The 20,408-nt window shown below is 32.8% G+C and overlaps 1 protein-coding gene across 1 annotated transcript; it reads right to left on the bottom strand.

Moving 5' to 3' along the window:
• Positions 1-7,624: 7,624 nt before the first annotated feature.
• LOC111422014 (uncharacterized) lies at positions 7,625-19,488 on the bottom strand. Its single transcript, XM_071194976.1, has 8 exons — positions 19,268-19,488; positions 19,104-19,195; positions 18,860-19,045; positions 8,718-8,838; positions 8,609-8,666; positions 8,424-8,553; positions 7,935-8,369; positions 7,625-7,879 (listed from the first exon to the last, which is right to left on the bottom strand). Exons 1-8 carry the CDS (start codon positions 19,343-19,345, stop codon positions 7,693-7,695), a joined length of 1,287 nt encoding a protein of 428 aa, XP_071051077.1. The 5' UTR covers positions 19,346-19,488; the 3' UTR covers positions 7,625-7,692.
• Positions 19,489-20,408: the final 920 nt, after the last annotated feature.

Below are 20,408 nucleotides of genomic sequence, written 5' to 3'. Positions count from 1 at the left end.
GTGCAAAGCTGGCTTACCTAGAACATATCTTTTCACATCTTAACCATTTAAATTCAAGTTTGCAAGGACGACACGAAAATATTTTAACATCAACGGAAAAATTAACTGCATTTAGTAATAAGTTATGTTTATGGTCAAAAAAAGTCGGCGAGAACAATTTAGAGATGTTTGCCAAAATTCCTGACGCTAAGAGAAATTTACTGGCACCTTTGGTGAAAAGTCATTTAGACACTCTTCAGCAAGCAGTTGCCAAATATTTTCCATCCATCCATATAGAAAAACATGACTGGATTCGAAACCCTTTTACTGGTAATACGTCAGACAGCAATCTTTGTCTTGAAGAGGAGGAAGAACTAATCTCCCTCTCTTCTGACCGAACATTAAAATTAAAATATTCAGAACTTCCACTCGATACATTTTGGGTATCAATTCATGATAAATATCCAAAATTATTTAAAAGAGCAATAAGTATTTTGCTCCAGTTTTCAACATCCTATTTGTGCGAATTAGGATTTTCAACATTAACAACCATAAAAAATAATAAACGATCACAATTGAAAAATGTTGAGGACGAATTGAGAGTTGCTCTCTCAACAATAAAACCAAATATAGAAGAGATAACAAAACATCGTCAATCACATATTTCTCACTAAAATACATGTTTATTACAGGTTTCTTTATTTTGTATTTATACTATTAATTATTACTCATTTTTTATTTTATTATAGGAAATGTTTCTATATTGTTCTTATATTCATATTATAATAAATCTTTCTTTTAAATTCTTTTCTATTTATTTATTTATAGTTAAAAGTAATTTTTTTAAAGTTGGTGTGCCCTCAATAAAAATTTTTTTCGAAAATGTGCCGCGAGAGAAAAAACTTTGAGAAACACTGCCTTACGGGGACACAATCCGGAGACACACTGTATAATTAATAATTATTTATAAATAAAAAGTTAATGTGTTTTGTTTTGGTTATTATTTTCTGTCTTTCCAGTTTATAATAATGTAAGTTCTTGCATAAGTATATATAAGAATTTCGAATTTCCCGCTAAGTTGGTACATCTAACATGGCGACCTTTCTAGCTTCATTTTAGGCGTGGTGGGGACAACAGCATACGCACTCTAGATTATATATAAGAGCTCAATGATAGCACTACATTCAATAACAAATTCTTTACTTTTGTCTTTTATATTCATCAGCTCCGTATACTTGAGATCGTTACGTACTAGTATACAGCTGCCTCCATGTTGATTATTTATCCTTCAAAATGTTGAAGCCACTTTATAACCATCCACTAGTATTACTTCATCAGCTTTCAACCAATGTTCAGTCAAAGTTATTACATTTACAGTGATATCTAAGGATTCTACGAAAACAAGCAGTTCATCAATTTTATTCCGAATACTTTGAATGTTCTGATGAATCACTGTGAAAATCATTGGATTGTTTGATTCAATGGTAGTAGTTATGGTATTAATATAATTAGTAAAAGTAGGAGTAGTTGTTATAGATACATCATGTTCTTCTATGTTGGGTGGGATCTTTTGTAAATCATTTCTAAAAAACGACTTATGATGGCCATAGCGTTGGTTTTTTTGTTTCATTTTGATATTCTATAGGTACCGATAGCTTAAATGAGGAATATTCATCGGGCCTCTTTGATGTAATTTTTAAACATTTAGCGTTTTTTATATTATTTTTACTAAGATATTCTGTTATAACAGTTTCAGTAATTGTAGTTTCAAAACCACATATGTGAAAGTTAACATATTGTGGCGTTCCTTTTAATTCAATATCAGATGCCGTGCCGAGAGTTATATTTAACATTGACTTCCTTCTTGGTTTACGCATTACTGTTGTAAAGGGTGCATTTTCTTGTTGTAACGCATTTATCTCATTTTTATTTTCTTGGTGCACAGTAACATTTTTTTGCACAGGTTTTTTTAAAGTTTCAGAATATTTTGGATATTTAAAGAAATTCTCCATCTCCTTTTTCTGTTGTTGTATTTTATTGTAGTTAGTCGGGTCAATGACTTGAAGAGGTTGTTGTTTACCGGGTTCGGTGTGTTTTTTTTATTGCACCAGATGTATGTGTGTTATTAATACAAACATCGACATCTGTTGGTGTTTCTTTGTACTTAACTTAACGTTTTGTATTGCAAGTTGTTTTTTAATTTGTTTTAGTTCGGATGTTAAGTTTTTATTATTTTCTCTAAGTTTAAAGATTTCATGTTTGAATGATTCAATTAAATCGTTTTTCATGTTATCGATATATGTCTTAAATTGTTGAAAAAGCGGATTTTCTCCTTCCAACTCACCCGAGTTTGAAGTTATATCTTTAGTACAATTACAGCAGATCCATGTTTTAATAGATCCGTCTTCTTTTATGGTGTTGAACTTTCCGACACTCACTTGTACACATTCTAGGTGGTAATTGTGACCACAATTTCCGCGACAAGCGATATAATCAGAATTTCTTTGTATATTTTTAAAACAAAGCGCACATTCAATCGCCATGTTGAATAGATCTCTTGCCAATATACCAGGGATTATGTTGGCAATTTCTTCCTGGATGTTGGTCAAATCTTGTAAGGTCCTTGGACGGTGCACATAAACACGAGATTTTAAAAAACCCCATAGAAAAAAATCACAAAGAGCCAAATCGGGAGACCGGGCCGGCCACTTCAAATCGTCCCTAATTGAGATTAGGCGTTTTGGGAACTTTTCCCTCAAAACATGCTCTTGAAGTTTGAGCCGATGCACCGTCTTGTTGGAACCAAATGTCTCCTAAGTCCAACTCATCTAACCGTGGTGATGGCAACACTAAGGGCCAAATTCATAAACGTCACTAAAGTGACATTCACCCTAAACTCACACTAATTGTAAGTTGAGGTTAGGCACTAATTTTGGTATTCAAGAACAGTTAGGAACTAATTAGTGACTAATTTTTTTCTAACTATATGTTAAAGATTTAGGGAAAAGTGAGTAAAATTTGAGTACGCAATCGCGATCACTAATCTAACCCTAACTGTCATTTTGCTGTTGTCTTAATTCGTTTTTTATAGATTTGCTAACATAAATTCCGAAGAAAGCAGTTGTGATTACTCGCGTTTATTAGACTATCATTATTAGTTGTGTTGTTTTTATAAATTTGATTGTTAGTTATTAGTTACGATTATTATAGTTTTGATTATTACTTATTCTTTCGTTATAAATTCATTCTTTACATCTATCAAAATGGATAATAGAATAGAATTATTATTAGTAGAATTTATTGAACACGCTGAAGATGTTTTTTGCCATGATCGTGCACCAAGGTAAGTAAATAACATAATTTATATACACATAAATAGCTAATACACGTCATAAATTCGTTATTAGAATAATTTTAAGAGATGTCGGAAATCCTTTGGAGTCCTACCGCCAAAAAGAGTTGATACAACGTTTTCGGTTTGGTCGTGACATAATCCAAAATATATTATTACCATTGGTTTACCCAAGAGACGTTGCTACAACAAATCGTGGCTTGCCAATTCCACCCATCATAAAACTTTGTACCGCTCTTCGGTTTTATGCAAGTGGAAGTTATCAGGTAATTATAAAAGACATCTTTTATAATTATAGTATAAAGGTAGAGGACAAGTTTAGCATATTATTACATCTTGTACTTACAGAGGATACGTGGGGATTTAGCGCACATCAGCCAGACATCCACTTGCCGAATAATAAATGAGGTGTCGGAATTACTGGCAAGAAATATTGGAAAATATGTGAATTTTCCAAGCAGTGAAGCCGAAAAAACCAACCTACGACGAAAATTTTTCGAAATTGGAGGTTTTCCTGGAGTTGTAGGGTGTGTTGACGGGACTCACATAGAAATTAAAAGTCCGGGAGGTGCCAATGCCGAAATATTTAGAAACAGGAAGGGATTTATGTCCTTAAATGTTCAGGTCGTGGCTGGACCAAGTTTGAAAATCTTTGATATTGTTATAAGATGGCCTGGGTCTGCACACGATAGCAGGATATTTAATAGCAGCGCTGTGGCTATGAAATTTGAATCGAACCTATTAACTGGAATATTGTTGGGCGACAGTGCCTACCAGCAAAATCAATTTTTATATTCTCCCATTTTAAATCCACAGACACCACCTGAACAACGATATAATATAGCACATGTTCGTACCAGAAACGTTGTAGAAAGAACGTTTGGCGTTTGGAAAGGACGGTTTCGGTGCCTAACTGGGGCCTTACAATGTAACATAAAAAATGTAACAAGGATTATTGCTGCTACAGCAGTGTTGCATAATATTGCGCAGGATATTGGGGAAGAAATCCCCAATAATAATGAAATACTGAATGAAGAACGTATTGTGCCAGATCTTCCTGCCGTGGATCGTCGAAGAGGGAATATAATAAGGAACGCTTTCATACAAAGACATTTCATGTAATAATTTTTAGTTTGTGTACCTTTGTAATTTCATAATATATTAATTTTGATTACATTTCCTTGACTTTCTAAATATATTTTTTTAAAGTCTCTAATTATTAAAGATGTTCTATACTATTATCGTTTCCATGTATTGTATTAGAAATAATAATGTAGAGGTAATGCAAAGATAAGTTTATTTAATTAAATTTATTACTTATTAATTTCTTTTTTTAATAATTCAATTTCTAATTTTAATTTCTCCTTATTTATCTCATGCAATTCTGCTGCCTGCTGTCTTCTTTCTTCTATTTCTTTCATTTGTGCCTTATGCAATTCGTTGTCATTAATTCTTTGTTGCCTTAATCTCTTTAACCTCATCTCGGCCTCCTCTTCTAAGGCGCTGGCAACCTTCCCTCAACTGCTCCGGACCCTCGGGGTTACTGATATGCGGTGGTGCACTGTCGGAGTATCTTTGAGAAATAAATTCAATATAAAGGTTAAAATAATTACTTTTAAAAGCAAGCACTTGCTGGGTTCAGGGCTAGATCCTTGCTCGACGACAACTGGTTGGAGTACATTATTTCTATCTAAATTATACTCCGTACTACCACCAGCTGTACAAGTTTCACTATCAATACCTTCCGACAGTTCAATATCAACAGCATTTAAGACAGCGTCAACCGCATCATCATCTGGGATTGGAACGAATAATCCACCTCCTGTAGCCATCTTTGCCTTCTTTTCAGCGGCTAATTCTTTCTTCCTTCTAGCTTTGATGTTTTCCCAACATTTTCTAAGTTGCTCCAATGTACGCTGTCATTCAAAAGAGACACACGTTAAGAAATAAATTAAAATTAGTAGAAAAATTTAACTTACAAAGGTTCTTTCAGCCATAGAATTATATTCTTCGGTAAAATTTTCCCAGGACTTTTTCTTTTTTGAAGTCGATACGCAATCTGACTTTTTGCATTCAATATCATTATATTTACCCACCAAATCTAACAAAATTCTTTTTTCGCCGCGCTCATAAAGGTTCGTTTTGGTTCCATAACGTCAACAAAACGTCATCGATTGTTATGACGTTTTCCCTAATTGCACACTAACGTTAGTCAAGGCACGTTTAGGTTAAGTGTCAGTTTAGTGACGTTTATGAATTTGGCCCTAAAGCTCTTATTGCCTCAATGTTCTCAGATGTTCTAATGGGCCGAGGGACTCCAGTTATTCGTCTTGATTGATTTTCGATCCGGAACAGGGGCTAAATTAAAGCTACTCCGAAAGGCGCACTGGGTTGCGATCACAGAATATCCGTTCGAAAAGTAGGCTTCAACGGGAAACGCACGCTCTTCACTGATTTAACGCATGATGGCGCCTGAACTTTGTCGGAACAAAACTTTATAGTCCATCCTCTCGAACGAGGCCACTAGCGCTCCGCTGCGACATCAACCAACTAAATAGCGCACATTTCAAAAAAGGAAATTATGTTGCCGCAACCTGTAGAGCTTTTTTTAATTTACATACTTTTTCTTCTTTACTGTCACCATATCCTTGCGGTATTTGCATATATACATCTTCATCAAGGGTTTCGTATAAGAATGCTGTTTTTATATCGAATTTAACTATGTAACTAGATTTTGCTGCTGCAATTGGAAACAAAGTTTCTTATAGCATTAGAACTTATTACTGGACTAAAAATTGTGTCTGTTAAATTACAATTTGAACAAGATTTCAGTCCAAACCCTCTAATAACTAGTCTCGCCTTAAATGTCCCATCTTCCTTTACTCTAAAAATCCATTTGCTCGATAATATTTTCTGGTCATCTTACCTCATTTTTATCTACTAATTCCCATACATCGTTTTCTTATAAGGATCGTTTTTCCTCTTTTATTGCATTCTTCCATTCGTCTTTAAAAGCTTCTTCATGGGTTAGCAAAACAAAATCTTTGAATTTTTCTGGCATTCTTCTTATTCTTGCACTTGTTCCGTTTTTTCCTTCTTTGCTTTTTTTCTGTCCATTCACTTCTTCTCCTTTCTCCTCTGTCGAACCTTCTTTTTTGTGCTCGTTTCTTTCTTTTATTAATTTTCAATACTTTTATTTTGAAAGTCTTAACAATTCTCTCGTGTATGTCTTTGATTGGTGTATGCCATCCTTGTAAGATATCTACAGTTACTCCTACATTTGCTCTATATGCAAAATCTACATGTTCAAATTTCATTCGATACAGCTTTCCATCTCTTAATGCTATCGCAACAACTATGTTATCTTTAGAAAATTTATATATTTTTTCATCTGTTGTCATTTTATATCCTTCCGACAGTGCAATTCCCAAAGAAAATAAATTTGCCTTCAAACCTGGCGCATACAAAACATTTTTCAAATCTGTCATTTCCCAATTCTTTCCATTGAATGTGTCACAAACTAGCTCTCAAGAACTTCTCGTTTCCTGTAGTGGTCATTCCTAGCTAGGTCCACGGAGCAGCTCGCGTACCAAACTGTTCACGCACTACCCTTTTCTTGATAGCTAGCAGTGACTAAGTTAGGGTTTGGCACACTGTATTCGATCAACGAATCTGGCAACGGCGATTACCTTTGTCATTAACATTTGGTCAGAAAAGTAGTTCACCTATCTGTCTTAATTGGCTAGCAATTTCCTCCAACTTTGCTAAAAAAATTGATAAGCTTACACCTCCGTATTTAGCGCTAAAAAATTTTTTTCTCCGTTCTATTTAATCTACCGTACACCTCTGGTTATTTCTTTAGCGAATCTGGGGCATAACCTGTTGGGATTTTTATTTATGTAGTAATAAATTTACATATAGCAGAAACCACGAGAGCTGGCAGTGACAGATCGCATTTATCATTTATATTTACTTACCCCTCACAGAGTGGCTTGCGTTGCCTAGGTTGCACCATGGGGAGGTTGGAGAGGATAGTCGGTTGATCTGAGACTATTGTCTACCAAGAAAAACAGCAAATAGAATGCAATGAACACGCCCAGTAGGAAAGCCAAGGAAAAGATGAGAGGATGCAGTACATGCAGACGCTAAACTATCAAATTATCTTGACTAATGCAAGTGAGAAACTGTAAAAGTATGGAAATAGAGAAGAACGAGTGGAGGTGGAAATTGAGGGAGGCTAAGGCCCCTGTTTAAAACTGTTATGCGTTGACACTCTTTAAGAAAGAAAAAAAATAACAAAGATATGTTTATTTGGCACTTAAAACATTAATACAAAAACTATAAAAATAAATAGTTATTACTTAAGGTATATTTTTGATATGTCTAGCTATCTTATACTTTTTAAGAACTCCTTCGAAACGTTCTTTAAAATAATTTATCATCATGGGTTGAATTTCACCATAAAGAAAATCTTCCACGTAAGATTGCAATTCTTTTCGAATATCGTTCGTAAGACATGGTAAACCAACAAAATCACACTCCATTTGCCTAAATACAACAAATTTAATTCATTCAAAACAATGATTAATTAAAAAGAGTTTACCTAATCCAACAGAGCTGCACATTGTCTAATTTAGGACAATACTTGTTTCCTTTCTTTTCTAATAATATTTTTAATAGAAATTTGCTTTTACACGAAACAAGTTTACAGTTTCCAATGTTCTCGATACCATCATAAACGACCCAACAATCACTAAAAAGCATCGATAACTCTCGTACTTCAAATCCACCACACAAAGAAATGGTAGTTGCATCTTCTCGAGTAATACAATACTTTCCAGATAAATGTATGTTTGCTAAACCCAATAAAGTACCGGATTGAAAACAAATCAATGTTAATTTTGAAGTGGTTGGGGATTTATAAGAAAGGTTTAAGTCAGGAATTTTAATAATTGAATCATCTACTAATAAAGATGCCCTTCCAAAAATGGTGTTCATGACTATCCTCGCTACTTTTAGACGTTTCTTTGAAAAAGCGCTTAAAATAGAGTTATTATTAGATAACTAAATTAAAAATTTGTTGTTAGCTTACAGCATTTCCTCGGGGTCATCAAATAATTCATTAATGGAATATTCTACAATTCCTGCACTAAATTCTTGACGTAGTACATGAGAAATTGTTTCTGATAATCCGTTCCAAATGACATTTATTAAACTTTTCTCTAATAAATGGGAAAAAAGATTAAGATTGGATAAAAATAATAAAATTAATAATACCTATTTCTGTATCTACACTTTCTAACGTTTCCACTTTACCATTGACGTTCGAAGATTTCTAATTATTGAAATAAATCAATTTAAGGCATTTTAAATCATGATTACATACCCTTGTTGTAATTCTTTCCGGTATCATTGACATAGAAAAGTTCTCATTAATCTCAAACGTATCATATTCTCCCACATAAATGGGGATAACCGCATTTATTACAACATTATTTAAATCAAATCTACAAAATAAGTTTTAAAATAATTCTGATTATAATTCTGCCGTCCTAACAATAGACATTTTTGGCAAAAATGAATTAGCAATAGTTTCAAATTCTTTACATTAAAATCTACACAAAATATTTTTTTCATTTGTTTTTTTTAAATTTAACGCAAAAAAGCTATGTTAAGTTGTGTGATTTGGTCGCTGTCAATTATCATGATCAGATTACTAAAGAAAAACATCGTAGCACATTTTTTGCCATAAAAATAACAATACATGATAAGTCACTAAGCATAAACACCGTATGCTGCTTGTATTTCACCATATAGGGTATTCATATCTAGCTACGCATTGCAGTTTTGTAAACCAAAGGCATGCAAATGCAAAAAGAAGTGTTCTGATAAAATCAACAATCATCATAAAATTAATGAAAAGTACTAGAGCAAAGATTTCTGTGGATAAAAGGGATTTCATTACGTAGAGACTGGATATGTGAAAAAAAGGTGAGAAATAAAAAGCAACAAAACTTCCAAAAAAAAAGCATGTCAAGAAAATATTTTTTTAAAGAGGAAGTTGGAAGCAGAATTGAGGTTTGCAAAGTATTCTTTGAAACGACTTTAGGGCACAAAGCAAACAATGACAGCATTCTCCGTATCTTAGAAGTCCACTTCAGGATAACCGAGGAAACATGGCTTGTTGTCAAAGCATGTATGCTCGGAGTCACGCATTTCCCGATTACTCATATGTGTACCACATTGATGGTAACTATTCCGTTTTTTGTATCAATTTTTTTACCAACTTTTTAATTTTAGTTGTACCTGAAGAAGGCTACTTGTTAGCCGAAACATGTTGTACTAAAAAAGATAAATAAAGAAATCGCATCGTTTAGTTTAAAAACGTTTTCTTACTCTTTCATTTAAAACGTAACGATGATTGAATCTACTTTAGGCAAATAAAATATTTGACTTGCTTGAAAGGTATAACTAAATACAACCACTTTATAATTTGCGAGGAAAGAATTTGAGCAGATCAGTCTTATGTTCAAGCCAGTGGATGAGCAAAAAATGCCAGAAAAGCTTAAACGGTCGTAAAGTCACTTGAAAGACAGTGGTATTTATTGAGATTCCAGCAAACAAAATGAACTAGCACCGTAACCGCTGAAAAAGTTGGAAAAAAAGAAAACAAAAGATAATCGCGGTAGGATAAATAAAGATATTTTGAAGGAGCAGAATGCGAAAATAAAACAGAAAAGAAAGAGACATGAAAAAGGTGTTAAAAGCGTAAAAAAGACGAAAAATGAGACAGGTTGAAGATGATTCAAGTAATTATTATTATTCTTCAATTGTTGCTGTTAATGTTGTTTTTTTTATTTCTACGAAAAAAAATCTAAAATTAAATTTTACATTTTGCGTTTTTAATTTAAAGTCATTAAACTTTCAATGCAAATAACTCAGCCGCGAAGATAGTTGCGAAGCTGGGGTTAAGTTCATTGAAAAGACCACACTTTACACTATTAGAATGATTCAAAATTTCAAAATCGACCTCTTGACACCTAAACCCCCTTTCCGTAGTCGAGGTCACATAAACTAATTTTGCTACTGTTTCATTTACAGTTATCTGTATTCAGGGTGTATCTGAATGACGTGCCCAAACTTCAGGGGGTGATTCTTTTGGCAATTTTAAGGGTACTTTGATATATGAACTATGGGCTACTTGGGCTCCCCTAAGGAGCTACACCCCTCCAAAAATGGCAGAAAATTTTGGTTTAATTTTTTTTCTCAAAAACCATAAACGCTAGGAAAACGAAATTTGGGGAATATGTTTAACTCGTAGTAGGGCACGTTTTCACCCTATTTGTACTTTCAACCTATCCTTCTAAACTACTAAACGTAACCACCCCTTTACATTTTTTGCAAAATTTTTTTTATGCAGATGGTAAATAGATTTTAAAAAAATGTACGTAGGTAGATGAAAGTATCCTAAAACTTTTTTGTCTCTCTAAAATTTTTCCAAAAACGACTAATTTTTGAGAAAAAAAATAATAAAGCAAACACTGCCCGTTAAACAACGGGGTTGTCTATCAAAAGTTGGAATGAATTTTTAATGAAAAAATCTTAGTAGGCTTTGCAATCTTTGTCAGAAATATTTTTGACGTTTAAATGTCAGTGTTTTTCTTACTATTATTACTGTTTTTCAAATTAATTTTTGAATAAAGTTCTACCGCATTTACGCTCGTTCACTCGACGTTTCAAAATTTTAAATAAAACAACAGTGTGCCAACATGCCATGCATGAGCAACTATGAGTTTTAGTGTTTTGAATGAATTCTAAGGAATTTGATATGGCAAATTTAGGTTTAAAGTTTATCATTTGAAAAATGTTGAGCATAAATTTTACCAGTTTAGATGTTGGTGAATTATTGAAAGCGGTAATAGGACGAATAGGCATGTCTATTTTGTGCAATTTAGGTAAAGAATAAAGTTTTGGGATTTTTGGGCTCATATTCATTCATTTATGACGTAAGTTATATAATTTTTATAACGAAAGTTTTTTTATATTTTTATATGTATATACAGGCAGGATGTCTCCGAAATGCGTGTACAACGGAAGACCACAGATTCCTTGGCTCAAAATAAGTCGATTTAAGTTAAGTTATCTATATCCAAAGTTGCTTCGTTTCGCCGCTAGAGGACTTCAAAGTTAGCAAAAAAAATTCTTTTATTTTTTATAACTCGAAAACGCGTAAATCGCGTAAAACGCGTGAATACAATATCATTAATTGATCAAAAGCGTGGGAATTTAATGATCCTCAAAGCATACAGTGTTAGGAAAAACGTAGTTGTATTTAGTTGATTCAGTACGACAAAGAAAAACTTTTAATCAATTCTAAGAAACAAAAGGATAATGTATGTGTTATTGCAATGATAAAACATAACTCTACTATGCTTTGCATTTAACTGTCAGTTAACATCAATAAATCGTGTTTAACGTTATTTTTATAATGGATACTTACACATATGATGAACAACTAGATATGATTTTAGTTTATGGCCAATGTCAATTTAATGGTCGCAAAAGCATTCGAGTCTATAGGGAAAAGTTTCCTAATCGTCGAGTGCCAAATCACCAAAGGTTTGGAAATATCGTAAGACGTCTCATGGAAACAAGTAGCTTGAAACCGAAATACACAGACCGTGTATATCACCATACAAGGCGAACTGTAGAGTTGGGTGGGGTTCATGAAAGAGTGGCAGAAGACCCTAAAATTAGTACGAGGCGCTTAGAAAATCAACTAGATGTTGTCCATAGGGTAATAAAATAACAATTATTACACCCATACCACCTTCAAAAAATGCAAGAGCTTTTACCTGTGGATCACGAAATGCGTTTGACTTTCTGCCAACTCATCCAAAACGAAAGAATCCATGACACACATTTTAGTAGAAGGATTTTATTCACAGATGAGGCAACGTTTACCAGATCTGGTATCACTAACATGCGTAACGATCATGTTTATGCTGAAGAAAATCCGCATATGACCACAGCAGTCCATCATCAGCATCAATTGAAAGTCAATGTTTGGGCTGGAATTAAGGGTTAAATGGCGAAGTTTATTTAAATTTATTAAGACAGTCGTTACCGGATTTATTAGAAAATTTACCTTTATTACTTCGTCGCGATATGTGGTTCATGCGCGCTGGCGCTCCGTCACATTTTACGATGGCTGTTCGGCAATATTAAAACTAACAATATCAGACCTTACACACTTGCAGCAAAATCACAAGACCTTACACCGTGTGATTATGTTCTATGGGGGGCATTGAAGTCAAAAGTCTATGCCTCTACAATTGATAGTGAAGAAGAATTACGAAGAAAAATTTGGTTAGCATTTAATACATTAAATAATAGCGAAATAATGGACAGAGTGCAATTTAACTTTTTACGACGAGTAAATTTATGTATTTTGAAAAACGGTGGTCATTTTGAACAATTTTTGTAAATATTTCCTATTTGTTGTTACCTTTTGTTTCTTAGAATTGATTAAAAGTTTTTCTTTCTAGTACTGAAACAACTAAATACCAATACGTTTTCTCCTAACACTGTATGCAATGACGTAAACAAGGCTTGCAGATATGTAAAAATACCTTTTTTCTGGCTTAACCACTTATGTAATCAAAATCTTATAAGAGACAAAAACGGTTTAGAACTAAATAGGCTATTCAGAAATTATAATAATGTAATTGTCGCCTGGCCAGAAAAAAAAATATGGAGTAATATTCAGTGAACACATGACATCAAAAACCATAAAAAAACATTCATTGAACCTAGGAACTCACTTCTGAAAAATGGTTTCAATTGATTTACGCGTTTTCGAGTTATAAAAAATAAAAGAATTTTTTTTGTTAACTTTGAACTCCTCTAGCGGCGAAACGAAGCAACTTTGGATATACATAACTTAACTTAAATCGACCTATTTTGAGCCAAGGAATCTGTGGTCTTCCGTTGTACACGCATTTCAGAGACACCTGTATACAGGGTGACTGGTACATAAACGTGAATATTGAAATACGTTGTTCTAGAGCTCATTTGTAATTAATTAAGCCAAATATGCCTTATGCAAAGCTGAATAGTTTAGGAGTTATTTGAATTTTTTGTTTTTTGTACAAGTTGAGTACATACTCTTACAAATCTTGAAATTTAGAGAGTAATAATAGTTTCTTTGGCAATGTATTGACTTCTCTGGATAGATTACACTCTAATACACATTTTAAGTAGAAAAACATTTTAAATATTTCGATGCTTTAAAAATATAGGGTGTGAAATATTCGATTTTTAAGTTAATTTTTAAATAATGTGTTCATTTACGATCGTTTATTTCAAAATTTTGATAATACATTTGGCGTACCAATTATTGTAAAAACTTCTCTGTTTTCTTACATTTCGAATAAGGTATTAAGCATGGCAAAATGTTTTTCTAATTACCGAATAATAAGATAACAAGTGGCGCGAATACAATTTTGACAACCTACCCAAAGTTAATAAAAGTCAAAATCGATTACACCTATTTATTGTTGCTTATTGGAACTAAAACATAACGTTAATTCAGACAACCATAAGCAGGACAAAAAAATTGAAAAAAAAAACACCAAATTGTTTAAAACATAATTTTCGTGGCTTCTTCGCGAATTGTTCAACCAGATTATTAATAAAACCATCAAAGTTCACAAAAATATGGTTCCTATACATACTCATCATGGCAAGACGACATTCTACCATAGTCCTTCTAAGCCAGGTTTTATTGTCCTCAAGCTGTTAAAAGATAGTTCAACAGTATATGTCGTACAGAGTAAAGTGACCAAAATTATAAAGGCTTTTCTCGTTTCAGGGAAAAAAATGTCGGCATCTTTTATGACATCCACAACACTTAATTCTTTTGAGTCAGGTTTATCTTGCCATAGTTTTTTCCATAGTTCGATTTCGTTGTTGACATTTGATAAATTCTAAAATTGGGAAAAGTCTTCACCAGCTTCTACCAGGTCTTCAAGGGACATGTCTAACATTTGAGCTGGGTGTAATTTAGATAAGGAAACTGACGGTGTGTTTTCTTCAGAAAAGCGAACTTCAAAAGAATTAATAATCGAGTCTAAGTATGGTATTATCAAAGAGATCCGCCAGAATTCTGAGGGGCTTGCTGCTGGGTGGTTGTTCTGACGTTGTTGTCTCTCAACAATACGCAGCACGGACTTCATGTCTTCTCCCAGTCCAAGTTTTTCTGCAATGATAGTAGTCCCTAATAATTCCATTTGTGACGTTTTCTGGATCGTTACGGTGGTTTTCTATAAATTGCAAAAGGCGGCTAATGTGCTGGGATGCCTTAACTGCATTCAAAGCTACGTATTGGAGCACGTATTTGGTATCAATTTGCGTCTCAAAACTGATTCTTGAAAAAATTGTAATAATATCTTTGATGGTACCTTCCTTTGATGAAGGAACAAAGCTTTTTTTATATTTTCTGCGTAGGATTGCTTGCACACCACCTTCTAAACCGACACATTTGTCCGTATCAAGATCTTCTTCTGCCAAAAACTCATCTATTGCTTTTGCAATACATTTCGCATCCAAAGCATCAAGCTTGACGAATCCGAGGAATACTTCTTGAACTTCCTTGGTTTCCTGATCAAAATATGACATCCCAATCGATAGTTGTTCAGTACTCGAGATGTATATTTATTGTGTTTTAATTTTTTTTTTTTTCGAATCTGCGTCTAGGGGGGAGCAGTGGCCCCCCTCTGCCCCTCTCTCCCTCTCTGGCGACGCCCTTGGGACCAATCAAATTATTTCCAATGAGCCCCATCCACACATTCACACTAAATTTAATTTGGTTGCTCGTTTCCTTCATTAGATGAGGATTCGTCAGTCCTATAATGTAAATTATGAAGATTTGTTATACCTTCTCTGTTAAACTTCGATTCGTCGGTCCATAAAATCCTTAAAACGATCTATTCGGGGTGAACGGTCAAATAAGCACAGGAACAACTTTTTACAATTTGCTAATATATTTCGGTTGTCGAATTACAACCTTCGTCAGAGCGAATTACATTTGCTGTTAAAGAGAAAAAAATTTTCTTAAAATGGTAGAAACTTTACAAAATAAGTTGAAAAACTTACTTGTTTATGAAGTGGATAAACCAAAAACATTATTGAACACATTACATAGATATTATTACGTTTAATTAAATTAAAACTTGGAATTAAAAGTTAAAATCATTGAGACGAACGAGATACACGTTAAAATTTTACTTTTGTTTTTTCTTTTTTTTGATTCTGAAATTCTAGTTTTATTTGAACAAAACTGGAACAATACGCCCAGCGCGTGCGTTAAAATATAAAGAGAAAACTGTAATTGAAATTCAAAATTTAAAATTTAAATTGATGATAAAAGTTAACATAACTAAATTTCAAGTAACCCCAGCGATACAAATTCACAATCTGCACACAAATTTAGATTGTTTAAATTAAATAACATTTTTAAAATATTAATTTGTTGAAAAGTTAAACATTAAGTGTAGGAAAATTTTATGTAAACGGAAAAAACAAAATGTCTAGGGGGCCAGCCTATTCTTGCTTTTGTCATTAGAAATGATGTAAGCATAAATGTTGCTTAAGGATTGTGTATCCGTTTTGAAGTTAATTGAGTCATCAGTGTAGTTAATGTAAAGAACTTCTAAGAGGTTTCTGTTATGATAGTTCTTTTCAACGTCCAACACTTTGACATTATCAAAGTCAAATTTATGTCCTGTGTCTGTGGTATGTTGTGACAGAGCACAGGAGGTTTTTAATAACCTACAATCGCTTTTGTGTTTCAAAATCCTACTTTTTAGCCACTGATTGTTTTGCCCAATGTATTTGCCATTGCATTCCCCACACGAAATGCAATAGATAACACCTGATTTTAATAGTGGATCAGTGCTGTCCTTGACTTTAGTGAAATATTTTTGTAATTTGTTATCGTAACAATCCACAACTTTGATGTTGTCAATATTCTTAAAGACTTTTTTAATTTTACCCGTAAGTTCATTTACGTAAGGAATTTTACGATATTTAACAATCTGTTCAGTTGTGTTTGTTGTTGTATTTAAGATGTTGGTAGAGAATAACAATTTATTAACAAGTTTTGGGGGATACCCATTATTAACAAAGGCATTGCTTAAAAATCTCAAATTTTTATCATCGAACATCGGATCACTAATATGCATTATTCTATGTTTCATTGTCAAAACTGTTGCTATCTTGTGGCCAAAAGTGTGGTTTGAATGAAAGTTTAAATATCTTCCAGAATAAGTAGGCTTTCTATACCAATCAAAAACGATCGAGTTATCCAAGTTTCTGATGACTTTAGTGTCAAGAAAGGGTAACCCCCCGTCGACTTCGTGATCAAGTGTGAATTGTATGCTAGGGTGGAAACTGTTAAATTGATTTAAAATTGCCTCTGCATCGTCTTTGTGGACACCCAAAATTAGATCGTCTACATATTTTTTGATGAAATTAATTCTGAAGTTTATGTTATTTTTCTTTAAAATGTTATCAATGACGTGGTCCATCACTATCAGAGCCAGGTATCGGAGAGATTTTGGAGCCCATAGGGGTTCCTTCAATTTGACGGTAGATTGTTCCATTAAAAGTAAAGACTGAAGCTTCAAAGATTAACTTCAAACCCAACAAAAACGTGTCCTTATCCCAACCACACTGGTCCGCTACTAAATCCCATTTTTCCTCTATAATTTTATTGACCAAGTCCAAAGGAATCACCGTAAATAAGCTGATAACGTCAAGGGAAATCAATATGTAATCCCGTGGCAGCTTGTAACCGTTATAATCGTTAACAAATTGAAAAGTGTTTTTGATATTATAATCAGTTCTGTCGTTAAAAGCTAAGCTTAGTATGTTTGCATGTAACCAGACAATTCATAGGAAGGGGTGCCCACAGAAGAAATAATAGGTCTTAAAGGGTTATCTTCCTTATGGATTTTTGGAAGAAAATACGCTTTGGCCAAGACTGAATTATATGTTTTTAATTTTTTAGCTTCGATGTCATTAATGAATTTTTGTGATTGTATACATTTAATAAAGGTGTTAATTTGTTTTTGAATGTTATTCAATGGGTCTTTTTCAATAACTTTGTATACTTCATTATCAACTTAACTTATTAATTAATTAACCAAAACTTGTTAATAAATTGTTATTCTCTACCAACATCTTAAATACAACAACAAACACAACTGAACAGATTGTTAAATATCGTAAAATTCCTTACGTAAATGAACTTACGGGTAAAATTAAAAAAGTCTTTAAGAATATTGACAACATCAAAGTTGTGGATTGTTACGATAACAAATTACAAAAATATTTCACTAAAGTCAAGGACAGCACTGATCCACTATTAAAATCAGGTGTTATCTATTGCATTTCGTGTGGGGAATGCAATGGCAAATACATTGGGCAAAACAATCAGTGGCTAAAAAGTAGGATTTTGAAACACAAAAGCGATTGTAGGTTATTAAAAACCTCCTGTACTCTGTCACAACATACCACAGACACAGGACATAAATTTGACTTTGATAATGTCAAAGTGTTGGACGTTGAAAAGAACTATCATAACAGAAACCTCTTAGAAGTTCTTTACATTAACTACACTGATGACTCAATTAACTTCAAAACGGATACACAATCCTTAAGCAACATTTATGCTTACATCATTTCTAATGACAAAAGCAAGAATAGGCTGGCCCCCTAGACATTTTGTTTTTTCCGCTTACATAAAATTTTCCTACACTTATTCGAAAGGTAACAAAACAGAGAAGTTATTACAATAATTTGTATGCTGAATGTATCATCGAAATTTTGAAATAGACGCTCATGAATAAACACTTTGTTTGAAAATTAACTTAGAAACCGAATATTTCACTTCCTGTATTTTTAAACCATCGAAATATTTACAGTATTTCTTGACTTTAAATGTGTATTAGGATGTAATCTATCCAGAGAAGTCGATACATTGCCAAAGAAACTATTATTACTCTCTAAATTTCAAGATTTGTAAGAGTATGTACTGAAATTGTACAAAAAGCAAAAAATTGAAATATTTTCTAAATTATTCACTTTTCTATAAGGCATATTTAGCTTAATCAATTACAAGTGAGCTCTAGAACAACGTATTTCAATATTCACATTTATGTACCAGTCACCCTGTATACATATACATTTTCCCATATAAGACATGTCGTATGGTCTTTTTGCTTAGGAATAAAGTATGTTTTATGAAAAATTACCACATATTTGACTCATTCTTAGTAAATATCTGTAAATGCAATTCTTATATCACAAAATCAATGTACATCAACACAACAAATCATGTTACCTCTTGTTAAGAGAAGTAATTGTAACCATTATTATTAACTTTTGTTACTCAAAACTAGAGTTTACCTACATACAGTGTTTGTTCTTAGGACGGCGGAATTATTATTTAAAAATAAATCTTACACAATGTTTCCAGGCTCATTGAACGTTCTTTGTGGTTTAGATTCATTATTAAACATTTCATATTGGGCTTCGATTAACATTTCTTCTATTTCTAAAGATAATTTCAAATAAAGTTGTTTCATGCATAGATCTAAAGATTTTATCTTAATATTGAAATGTTTCATGAATTTGATGTTTTTTATTAACCTGAAAAAACATTTTTTAATAACTTAGCAGTTAATTAAAATTTAATCGTTAACTTTACCTAGATTCCGAGTCAATTATTGTGAGAACATTTGGAGCTCCCAAAGAACATGTTGCACGGCTACATCTCATATCATTTAGAATTTTGAAATCCTAAATAATTATGTGTGTTAATACGGTTGGTACTTGTTTGCTTCACTCAAAGATGTGATGTTAGATACTTACAGTTTCTAAGTGTTTCTTAAAACGGGGTTGAAGTTGTAATAATACAGTTAAGAGGCTTTCTGGCATAGGTTTTAACATTGTGTTTTGAACAAAGTATTCAATTTAAACGTTGTGTATTAATTAACAACTTACAAAAAAGCATGAACTCAGTACATCGATATAGTAGTTGCAATTTATTGCAGAATTACTGGTAAACGAAAACCACGAAAACGTTCTGAAATGAAGAATAAAACAGGAATGCGCGTGTCCGGCGCAAATCTGATTGGTGCCTAATGTTCTTAAGAGGGGATCTTTATTATTGTTAGTGAGTAGCATATGACTCACTTGTTAGGAATACGAAAAATGTGTTAAATCATAAAAGTTATTAATTAGAAAACTATTTGATAAGTTAGGTACCAATATTTTTAACTGATAACGCTCATTTTTATTTGAAGGTATTTGGTCGTGATACTTTTTTGTATTAGCACCATCTATTTTGCACTAGTTAAAACTTGCGCAAAATAATAGTTTAGTTTCGAATGGAATTTACAGTTTAAGCGGAAATTTTATTAATAATAATTCCCTTTCCTTTTTCCCCCAGTGTCTTCTAGATAACAGAAATCTTAGTTTTATGGTATTTATTTTATTTTGGGGGATAACCACTCCTACATTAAAAAAAAAGCAACCCCTGTCGAGTTTTCCGTATTTTAAAGGTAATGAAAAAAGAAATACAACCCCATAAACCAAAACCCGATATCTTAATTCTTTCAACAATTATGAGGTTTTCTTTCGACTGTTGATTTAGAAATTGAAGACATGTCGCACTTCATCGTAAGATCCTTGTTTATAGATATACATAGTTATTCAACCGATGTTAGTTTGTGCACATGATACCCAGATGGCTGGGTAATTTATGTGTCGCCATTCATAAAAATTTAAATTTTACTATACGCGCCCTAACGTATTACTACGAAAAACGTAAAATAAGTTGCATATATTTTAGTATTTCTTGCATAGAAAAAAATCAATAATATGTCCTTCGAGAATAACACCGAATTGTAAAAGACTATTCGTCGGTTGGTACCGATTTGTAGACGCCAAATTTTTTTAAGTAGGTGTATGAACAGGTTTTATGAGAGGAAACCAACTGCGTTGAATCTTT

The sequence above is a fragment of the Onthophagus taurus genome, chromosome 3, assembly GCF_036711975.1.
Source record: "Onthophagus taurus isolate NC chromosome 3, IU_Otau_3.0, whole genome shotgun sequence".
In the NCBI taxonomy this organism is placed as follows: domain Eukaryota; kingdom Metazoa; phylum Arthropoda; class Insecta; order Coleoptera; family Scarabaeidae; genus Onthophagus; species Onthophagus taurus.
This window is presented reverse-complemented; position numbering and strand designations above follow the sequence as displayed.

What these genes read in the sequence shown, in the direction of transcription:
- LOC111422014 (XM_071194976.1), bottom strand. Translation starts at nt 19,345, where the DNA reads ATGTTAAAACCTATGCCAGAAAGCCTCTTAACTGTATTATTACAACTT. An exon ending in AATGAGCCTGGAAACATTGT is followed by an intron (nt 8,839 to 18,859) that starts GTAAGATTTATT and finishes CTTATTTTGTAG; the next exon opens with ATTTGATTTAAATAATGTTG. An exon ending in GATGACCCCGAGGAAATGCT is followed by an intron (nt 8,370 to 8,423) that starts GTAAGCTAACAA and finishes CTCTATTTTAAG; the next exon opens with CGCTTTTTCAAAGAAACGTC.